The sequence below is a fragment of the Phyllopteryx taeniolatus genome, chromosome 21 (assembly GCF_024500385.1).
Source record: "Phyllopteryx taeniolatus isolate TA_2022b chromosome 21, UOR_Ptae_1.2, whole genome shotgun sequence".
Classification (NCBI taxonomy): domain Eukaryota; kingdom Metazoa; phylum Chordata; class Actinopteri; order Syngnathiformes; family Syngnathidae; genus Phyllopteryx; species Phyllopteryx taeniolatus.
This window is the reverse complement of record NC_084522.1, coordinates 12,069,819-12,080,768: the sequence shown is the minus strand read 5'-3', so window position 1 is coordinate 12,080,768 and position 10,950 is coordinate 12,069,819. Positions and strand designations below refer to the sequence as shown.

The following is a 10,950-nucleotide window of genomic DNA, read 5'->3' as shown; positions in this document are numbered from 1 at the left end:
TCAAAAACTAACAAAAAGACGTTTTTTTTTTTTAAATATTCCAAACACCAGTTTGTCGGCCATGGCCCTAAATTCAAACAAAGAACCCCATACACAGTGAGCAGATATTATATTCAACACATTGTTCTTCAAACAAATTATAAAAATAGATTTAGCATTTTCAAGTACATATTTACAGTATTAAACATATAATGGTAAGAGGTGGGCAAAGAGAGGAAACGGTTTACATTTCATTTATTGTGGCAACAAGGTCCCATAATTATTATTTTTGTTTGTATAGGTGTATGTGTTTGACAGCAATAGTAAACTTCTTTCTTCATATTTAACTGTTGAATCGTGAGGCCTTGCAGTCGGCTGGTAAATTAAAGGTTTATAATTTGTCAGCTGTCTGCCCTAGTTTCTTTATTTGGATGATTATTGGGAGACAGACAAGAACAAGCAGAACGACGCAAACTGTATTCTGTAGTAAATACAAACCGGTTACATTAATTCAATCAAAAATCTCTGTCCAATGTCAAATATGGTCATCTACTAATGCCTCGCTGAACGCTCCCTTTCAAGCCTGCCATAATATTTCAGAAAAGGCGATTACTGTACAGAGAAAAACACAGAACGTGATACCCAGCAGTAATGGAAAAACACGTTGTAATCGCAACAAAGGAAATAAAAAAAAAAAAAAGAACATCGTTATGACATTTTAATACTGTAATCACACACACCACATCCAATGACAACAGACTAAACTGTTCATGAGTACACAGATACTGTGTGCATACAGCTAGTCTCGTATAAAACATGTTCAATATCTCACAGTCATAATATTAGCAAACTAAATTTTTACTTTACATTAAATACTTTAAATCAACCATCCTAACCTCTGTTTTAAAATCATCTATCGAGGTTATTCTTAAACAAATAAATATGAGATTTGGGTCATCTTCCAGAGTTGACCTGAGTTTACTGAGAGTACTTACGGTAGCGAGCCTTTGGAGGGGAGGATTAAAAGATGACATCCGGGCTAAAGGGGAAATTCAATATTTCATTTGCATGTAGAAGACATCTTGAGAGAAAGATAAAGAGAATAAAACAAGAAGTAGTGAAACAGACAGCGACATAAATTAAGGGTGATTAAACGCACAACTCTTCAGTAGTAGACGTGCCCCCCTGCCAGCTTTGTTCGCCATCAGTAGGAAAAAAAAAAACAGGCCGGTATTCCTGAAAGTTCAGTCCATCATTCCTTAGGCTATAGCTCTATTTGGCCTTGCCAGCAGACTTTACTCTAGCAGTATATCAGCCTCCATTCATTTAAAGTGTTTTTTGCAAGCCTCATTAAAATACTAAATTCAAACTGTTGGACCCTTTTTCATGGGATAGCTCAGGCTTTATAACTATTGACAGCTGCTGCTTTGAGTCTGTGGATTACAAGCCTGCCATTTTTAATATTCAGAGATTTCCCTTCACCATCTGATATGAGATCACTTCTGGCATGGTGACGCTATTTCACATCCTTAGATTATGTCCCTTCTGATTTCAAGTGAAATCAGACAGTGGAGAAGTGTTTTTGTCTGTCTTGACTCAAGGCCAGTAAACAGTACTTTAAAAAAAACATCATCATAATAATAATTGTGGTAAAGGGACAAAAGGTTGTCCAGTGACCTTTTAGAGTCCTTCTCGACAGAGGTCACCATTCTGGAAGAGACTATCTTTCTGTTGTCCTCACTTGCCAGGCTGATTTAGCTGACACAGTTTTTTGGAAGGTCAAAGTGCAGATAGGTCACATGACATCACTCCTCTGCCATCCGTCCATCACCAGAGGGACTGGTGCTCGTCTCTGAAGGGCTTGATAGCAAAAAGAAAGGAGGGAATTGCGGAAAGCATGAGGAAGAATGGGAAAGAGGAGTAAATAGAGGAGTGCAAGGTCCTTCTATCTATCCTTCACTCGGAAAGACAGTCTCGCTTGCCTCGTCTCCACCCCATCATCCACCATCTGCACATACCCGCGAGCCTGCAGTAGCAGTGCCTTCGGCCGTTTGTTACACTTGCACACCACGCCCGTGCATTTGGATGACCTGGGCTCTTAGGGTCTGGATGGCAGCCAGGATCAACTTCTGGTGCTCCAGAGAAGTGATGCCAAGGCTCAGTACATCTCTGCGAACACACAGTTCATTTTTGTCCGAGAGTAATTAACTCTATATAGACAATTTGGAAACAATAAAAAGAGTGTTGGGGATGATTAAAAGAATTGACTCCCGTAGAACAGTAATTCCCAACCATTAATGTGCGTGTTGGCATTCATACAACAGAATAACACAGCTTTGTGTTCAACTAAACCGGTCCAGATTTCCCAACAAAATTTGTGAGTAAATTGAGACGAGGTCATCATTTCAAGATATATACTTTTTGCGCCATGAGATTTATAATCAATAAAGGTTGGGAAACACTGCTATAGAACAATACATAATCAAGGGAAATACACATTTAACTTCCAAAATGTGAATGTTGTGTGTGATGCTGTTGTGAAAATATTTAATTATGGAAAAATATTACTTGAAGTGTGGATAATGCATCACAACATTTAATAGTATAGCAATCCCATGATACAATGCAAATATTCCTCAAGCAAGCCTTAAACGAACGTCCTCTCCTGAGCACCGTTGACCACCAACACACGTTTTCACCCATTTTGTTCTTATAAACACAAGGCGCGAGCCATTATTGTTGTCGTCGCCATGGTAACGAGTGTATCCAGTCGCGTTTGAGTTGACAAGATGAAGCCCAGTGAACGTAACAAACGGGATGCGGTGGTATCGGAATACAAGGTTTTATTGCAGTAGTCTGACATTGTGCAATCGTGAAAGGCAAAATTTGTCTTGTCGTACTACGTCAAAAGACACACGACAAGGCTAAAAATAAAATAGCTTTTGGATTCAAATATACTGTACATGACGGCGACGTGGAGTAAATGTCTTTTGCGGACCGTTGTGAGAATAAAGCGGTACAGAAAATGGATGGATGGTAGCAATGATTGATGACTTATGCTTCGCTGACACCGGGTGAACTTTGGCCTACAGGGCTCTACATGTTAAGCCGCTAGCTAACCGTAGCTCGAAGGTAGCTGGAGTGGCACTGCGGAAAGCAGGACAATCTGTAAGATTTTACAGAATATAGCACATTAGGGTGAATGTAAATCTCTTTGCATTGGCAAAATTTGTTTTCACACAAAATAGCTTAACTAAAATCCCTTTGCCTTTCAAAGGGACATCAGCAACATACAGGCCTGTAACTGTATTTATTTTGTGTAATATACCAGATAGCAATAAACAAAGGAAGTTAGAAGGTCACTGTGAGATATTGGTGCATAGCTACTCACTGGACGGTCATTCGTGCCACTGACTCCAAATAGCAGTATCCTGCAGCAGTGAAGTTGTCCTTGTATCGGCCCATGTCCACGGCATCCAGCCACTCTCCTACTGAGTTAAATGATGGGAAGGTGGGTAGAGGCCTCTCTGCGAGTGTTATGGAGGAACTGAGGGTCCTAAAAGAAGAGCGAAAAGGAGTTTTATGAGTCTATAGAAAGTTAAAGTAGACGTGTTTGCAGCTTGTAATGTTACGCGACCTCCGTGCCAACGTGGAGGAGCCAATGGCGTCAGGCGAGCGAATGCTTTTGCTTAGCGCTGAATGGATCTGACTAAAGCTGGGTCTCTCTGTTCTCTCCTTCTGCCAACAGTCAAGCATCAACTGATGCAAATGTGTAGGGCAGTTGACCGGCGCAGGGAGCCTGAAACCATCCTCAATTGCCTTGATCACCTACAGCACAGACAGTGGGAAACAAAAGGCAAATCAGTTCTTTCATTTCAGGTGAAATGTGATACTAATTGAATAATGGCCCAAGGAATATGATTCCATTGATCTGCTTCTATGGGGAAATGTGATTTTTATGTGGAAAGGTTCTTGCTTGAACAAGTTTAATCATAGTTATTGCCTAGAGGAGCAGATTGAGCACGTATCATTCCTTGAAAGAGAAATATAGATAATGACTAACTTACTCACCACTTTCCCTTAAAGACAATGTGTTTTTCATAGCATAATACTGTTTATGTTCAACAGCCACTTAATTTGCCACAGCTGCAGAATATAATGTCGAATAAAAAAAGCTGTATGAATTGCGCTTGTATTTTATTGTTTAGCCAACCTCCTAACATTGCATACATTTAAATGATATTACACATACAGTACATCGTTGTAGATTGATGAGGTGGATGTAGGAAGTCTTACTTACTCCCATCCTGCATTAATCAAAGGACAATTGAGCCACGAATTTGAAAATGTGAAACCTCGACAATGAACTAAAGACTGACAGTTAGGTTTGGCAAGGCATTCATTTACCTATTCACAGAAAAGCCAGGCAATCTTTGTAAATAAACATCATACCATACCATACCTCGGTCATGTGTTCAAAATCGGGTCTGACAAACACTTTACATAACTTCCTTTCTTCTATATTGCGGAACAGTGGTACGAAAACTGTAAAAATTAGTATTAGAAGTCTGGAACTACCTCAAGTTTTGACTACTTCATTATCAGTGAGTGTAACACCGCCTACGTCAAAATCCCTCTTAAGGTTAGCATAACTGTAATACTGTACAAAATATTTTTTAGCTGTTATTTCCAACTGCTTGTTTCTAGAACCAAGTATTTGTTCCTCAGCCAGATGAAGGTTGTCACACTTAAGTTTACGATCCACTCATGCTTGTTTGCCTCTGCTGGAGACTTACGGTACTGTTTATGTACAGACCCTTTCCAAAAAATTGGATCATCATGGAAAAGTTTATTTATTTCCATAATTCCACTCAAAAAGTGGTACAATTTAAACAATTTCAAGTATTTATTTTGTTTATTTTTACATAATTTGGGCTCCCAGCTCATAAAACCCACAAAATCAGAATACTGTGAAGAAATCAGCCCAAATTTTGCAGGCCATAAATGTTTTAAACTGACTGTCACACACACTAATCATCTACTAAACTCAAAACACCTGCACAGGTTTCCCCAGGTGTCCTTAAATTGCTTCAGTTTGGTTCAATTGTCTCAATAAGGGTAAGACTGCAGACTTGACAACTGGCCAGAAGATCATCATTGATACCCTCCATAGGATGGGTAAGCCACAAAAGTTCATAGCTAAAAGGCTGGTAGTTCACAGAGTGCTGTGTCCAAGCATATCAATGGAAAGTCTAGTGGAAGGAAAAAATGTGGCAGGAGAAGATGCACCAGCAAAAGAGATGACCGTTGGCTTCAGCGGATTATCAAACAGAGACAATTCAAGAATCTAGCAGAGATGCAGAAAGAGTGCAATGAGGTGGGAAAAACCACCACATTCAGACGCATCCGGGAGATGGGCTACAACTGTCGGGTTCCTCGGGTCAAGCCACTTCTGAGCCCGAGCCAACGTACGACGCGTCTCAACTGGGCCAAGGAGAAGAAGAACTGGACTATTGCCAGTGGTCCAAGATACTCTTTTCCAATGAAAGTAAAGTGTGCCTTTCATTTGGGAATCGAAGTCCAAGGGTTTGGAGGAAGACGGGTGAAGAACAGAACCAAAGCTGCTTGAGGTCCAGTATGAAATATACACAGTCATGATTTGGGGTGCAATGTCCAGTGCAGGTGTTTGTAAACTCTAGTTTCTTAAACCCAAGATCACCGCAACAGTCTACCAGAATGTTTTAGAGGATCTGTATGGAGATGCAGATTTCATCTTCCAGCAGGACCTGGCCCCTGCTCATACCGCCAGAAGCACCAAAATCTGGTTTGATGCCCATGCCATCACAGTGCTTGACGGGCCAGCCAACTCGCCGGATCTAAACCCCAATGAGAATCTATGGGGTGTTATCAAGAGGAAAATGAGGGGGCCCAGACCCCAAAACAAAGAGGAACTGACAGCTAGCATCAAGGAAATCTGGGCTTCCATAACTCCCAGGCAATGCCACGGCGCATCGAGCCAGTGATTAAAGCAAAGGGATTCCCAACAAAGTATTGAAGATTAACATATCGTTTTGAAAGTACCATATTTTGATTGATTTAATGTGACCCTAATTTCTTTTTTTCTGCAAAAACTGAGAAGTAAATGATTTCTCTACAGTATTCAACTTTTTTTAAATTCTTGATTTCATGGTTTTTATGAGCTGGATGCCCAAATTATGTAAAAATAAACAAATACATACTTGATTTTTTTTAATTGTGGGCCCTGAATCTATAATCTATGAAAGTTTAACTTTTTGAATGGAGTTATGGAAATAAATACACTTTTCCATGATATTCACATTTTTTGGAACGGGTCTGTAGAGTAGTTGGAATTACATAAACAGCAGGATAACATATTTAATACTGTCATTATGATGCAGGGCACCCCTGAACTTCTGCGGAATATTAGAATGTAATTATCAAACTTTTGAATTAAGTTGAATCAAGATGATCGATCAATCTGTTCTGTGAAATACAACTTAGTCTCAAAGATAAGCAAAATATTAATTTGGGCTCCACCTTTGTAATCTACTTTAATAAAGCTCACATTTCACTTGTCTCAAACGTGAGAGCATGAGCACATCCCTCTAGACTTACTCAGTGGTCCTTTCTCCTCCATCGAGCTAATGCTGTTCCCATTCAAAAACTATTTAACATAACACCTCGCTGGGGATTTCAATTGATCTATCCCTCTCCTGAATCACTCTGAGAAGTACTCTCTTCCGAAAGGAGGAAATACAAGTTAGGGTATAATCAGAAAAATGACATCTATCAGTTGTATTATTTCCTAAAAAACTCTCTCGCCTCAATCTTGCCAATCTCCTCCCCCATTTGGCTCCTTAAACTTCCGCCTCCCTAAAGAGCATTCATAAAAAGCTTTTCAGCATTTGACATTTTCCATTTAATCAAAGCCAGCGCGTTAAAGGGCACAATGAATTACTGGTGGACAGGCCAACCAACAATTCGGTTATGATATAATGTATCATTTCAAAGCGGATTAATATCACAGGCCCTCTACAAGCGATGGCCTTTGCCCCTGCAAATGGAAAGTTTGATAATATGCACCAGACCGAGAGGAAACTTTGTCATGCTTTGTGAAAGGGTACTGAAAAAGATCTGTGTAAAAAAAAAAAAAAAGGTTGCTTGCACCTGCTGATTACCTCATGCATATTAATTTTGCACATTAAAAATTGGAACACAGTAATAATGGGTTGCTTTTTTTGAGCCTGCATCTGCATATTGGATACATATTATGCTGACTGCAATTTACGCACACATCGGCAAGATACATCGTTCAGATTTAGAGGATTCTGTCTTCATTCCTGCTGTAATAGTCTGCATTATAGTATTAAATTGGAATATATTACTGTCCAACGAAGGCTGGCTTTCAGTAGAAAGTAAAATGAAACCATTTTAAAGGCCAAAAAGTGAGGGGTGAAAAGCAAAACTGAGCAAGCCTCTACATTCACTTAGAAATAATAAGAGCACGGGGAGTCCCATCGAGCGCAATCTCTTCAACCCTTGAAATAGAAAAAAAACTTAGTATTTTCCAGAAGAAGCTGAATGTTAAAAAGGGATTTTCAACACTTTTTAAAAAGTAGGATGGCACTGGAGGAGGGACAGGCAGAGGCCACTGGAAAGAGGTCACTGCTTCCTTAGGAGAAAACAGGATTGGTTATGGAGCTGATGCAGACTTAAAGTGGAGGCTTAGGCCTAGAAAAAGCTTTTAGAGTGACTGTAGCGTCTTTGCTTTCTGTTAATAATATCGTAGGTGGCTATGGACGCAGAGTTCATTGACGCAGACGGAGGTGACATATAAAAATAGAGTGAATAAAGTCCATGTGCTCTCACTGCAATTTAATAGGAAATTGGACAAAAAGTCAAGCACTGTATCAGTATCAGAAAAATGTACAGTGGACGTCCTAGAGTGGGAACAGTTGGGCTGTCGAACAACTAAAATGATCAACAATGCTTAATTTAAAAAAAGAAAAAGCTTTTTGAAATATCTCAAAATAGACAATTATCTACTCATCCCATTATCAAACTAAATTATTTCAGTTCATATACAAAATACCAGAAAGGAAAACCTCTCTCTCTCTCAATCCACTTACATCCTGGTTACCCATATCCCAGTAGGGTCTCTCCCCGTAGGACATGACCTCCCACATGACGATACCAAAGCTCCAGACATCTGAAGCACAGGAGAAGCGATGGTACTGGATGGCCTCTGGAGCAGTCCACAGCACCACGCTCTTCCCTCCATGCTATTCAGTAATAGAGGACAACAGGGTAAGAGGGTGCACAGAGTTCACACTAATAAATCTTTGAAAAGCCTCAAACATGGTATTTTCAGAAAATCAAAAGACACCTAGAATAAGATTCACCTTAGGATGAACCCAATAATCCAGAAATGTTTACCTTTTCACCCCTTTTCGTTCTAGTAAAATTGTGCGACCTCAAACAAACCTGACAGCTAATGATTTGATCCAAATCGCATTCAAAAAATATCAGGATCAGGCGCACAAGCGTGAACTGAGGGTGTTTAATCAAAAGTTGAGGTGGATAATTCCAAATTCAGGATAAAAGAAAGTGACACTAAATTGTCTTACCAGTGTAGTGTAGATTGACTCTATCTTGTCCTCTTGAAGAGGTCTGAAGCCAGACACCTTGCAGCCAAGGTTAGCATTAACCAGCACCTTTACACCAAGAGCACAAACATGATACAGACATGACATTGTAAATTACAGTCCACATTTCAATGAAGGGCAATAGGGAAAATATTGTTTGTGAAGGTAATTCTTTGAGGTTCTTATAAGGCTGTCCTAAAAGCGTTCCACATTTTTGTCCACCTACATTGAAGGTTTGTGCAGATTTTACAAACCCCTCTGTAAGATAGAAAAGACATAACTCTCACAATGAGCAGAGAATACATTTTGGACCAACCTTGCTCATTAAGTGTGGTTAAAATTATAAGGTGAAAGAATTTCCCTACAGTGGTAGGCACAACTCTTATTTCACCAGGCCAGGACTGAGCGTTTACAAAAGTGTAACAAGTATTTGCGGTTTGACAGCTTGGCTCCTTTTTAAAGAGGAACAAACTGACAGAGCAAATCCTCGTGACAAAATGATTTTGACAGCATTGTCTTGTCATTTTCAGCTTCATGTATTCCTCAAATAAGCTACTGACAAATGACTGTCAAACACGGTTGGAGACAAGGACAAATTGTATTCTCGACGCCTGCCAACGGAAAACTTAGCTTGAGACATACATCAACCTACACACTGTAGTCTATTACCGCCCACCACACCACCTGCTCTCTTACCTTGTGTGCAGCCAGGCGTTTATGAACAAAGCCCATTTCGGCAAGGTACTTCATCCCCGATGCCACACCAGTCAGCATATCCATCAGCTGCATTACGCTCAACTGACCCTCATGTTTCTGTGATTTTGAGTGTTAAAAGGAAAGGACAGCGTGAATGGAAGAGTTGGAAAGAAATGGAGAATGACTAAAGCTTCTACTTTTGGTATAGATTCACAAGAAGTGACCCATTTGTTGCTATAGTATTGTGTTGTACTCAAATGGATGCAATGTCTTCATTGGGGGAATAAAAACAAGCAGGCCATGAATTCATATCATTACAACTCACATGGTGGTGGTTCAGAGAGCAGAGGAGCACAGTACCAGATTAGAGCATCTTTCAGCTAAATCAGCCCATTTGTGAGCAATCATGCATATACTCCATTATACGTTAATAAGCCCAAGCATTGCTGGCCTTGGAATGGTGAAAAATAGGTTGAAGTATAACTAATAATAATTAACTAAAGGATAACCCATTAACATTGGCAATGAACAATACTGTATGTTAGGGCATATAAATAAAGTTAGTGGTTAGTCATCATTCAAGAACTTTAATTTTACATTTTTTTGTATCAACAAGGTTATGTTCTGTCTGGAAGCATCCATCCATTTTCTATTCCAATTGTCCTAATTAGGGAGTCTGGAGCCTATCCCAGCTATCCACGGGCGAGAGGCGGGGTACACCCTGAACTGGTCGCCAGCCAATCGCAGGGCACATATAAATAATTATCATTATTAACTATGGAGTATGCTTTCAGCTGAGGCTGTGTTTATATTATCTCAATAAAAATCTGTAAATCACATTTGCTATATTTAATGACAGGTAGCCTTTTTGCTTTGTTTCCACTGTGCTGCTTTTATGTTTGGAAAGCCTGTCCCGAATATAAATACAGACTGACTTACCCTAAGGAAGGAGTCCAAGGCCCCATTGGACATGCTCTCTACTATGACCATCATGGTGTTACCTGAACACAAACAAAACAGGACAAATTAAACTAAGATCAAGTGTAGAGGAGGGAAACAGTACATACTGGAGGTGAAGTAATAGAGACACATGGCGGCACAGAGGAGGAATAAAGTGAGCAGAGTCCTCTTGGCAGCACTGCAGGATTTGTGGCAAAGCCATTCTTCACTCAGTGAACTGTGGCGAAGCTCGGAGAACCTGTGTGCTGCCCTGGCTGTCTCAGCAAGTTTAAGCACCCTTAAACACTCACTCGACACACATGCACACACACGAGCGCGCGTATGTGAACACACACACGCGCAAACCAACAAGGTCCAGGTACATGTTCCTGTACATTACGCACACAACACACTGCGCATCCAAAAACAGGAGGCAGTGATCCAGCAGTGCTGTGAAATAGGAATGAGAGAGAAAACAGGAAGAGGAGTGGGAGATTATTAATATTGTGCATCTATAATTTCACAATATATGATTGGACTTCATATATTATTTTACCCACTGTAGGAGTCATAGGGGGGGACCCCAAATTAATTACCGTGTCCCCCTTGCCACCGGCCCCTGCATTGTAGAATTTTCATGCCAATCTTTAACGATAACGAGTGAGGACAC

General features: G+C 40.2%; 1 protein-coding gene across 5 annotated transcripts in view; it reads right to left on the bottom strand.

Annotated features, from left to right (window-relative positions):
* Positions 1-217: 217 nt before the first annotated feature.
* The window catches only part of LOC133470906 (ephrin type-A receptor 7-like), a 361,573-nt gene continuing 350,840 nt past the window's right edge, over positions 218-10,950 (bottom strand). For 4 of the 5 annotated variants that reach the window (XM_061759845.1, XM_061759847.1, XM_061759850.1 and 1 more), the window contains 7 exons: positions 10,281-10,342; positions 9,342-9,458; positions 8,628-8,714; positions 8,130-8,282; positions 3,617-3,807; positions 3,371-3,535; positions 218-2,148 (listed from right to left, as the gene is read on the bottom strand). In XM_061759845.1, coding sequence (XP_061615829.1) covers positions 2,034-2,148; positions 3,371-3,535; positions 3,617-3,807; positions 8,130-8,282; positions 8,628-8,714; positions 9,342-9,458; positions 10,281-10,342 — 890 coding nt within the window. In that variant the 3' untranslated portion in view covers positions 218-2,033. The remainder of the gene's footprint in view (positions 2,149-3,370; positions 3,536-3,616; positions 3,808-8,129; positions 8,283-8,627; positions 8,715-9,341; positions 9,459-10,280; positions 10,343-10,950) is intronic. The other variant, XM_061759844.1, reaches the window with a different exon arrangement.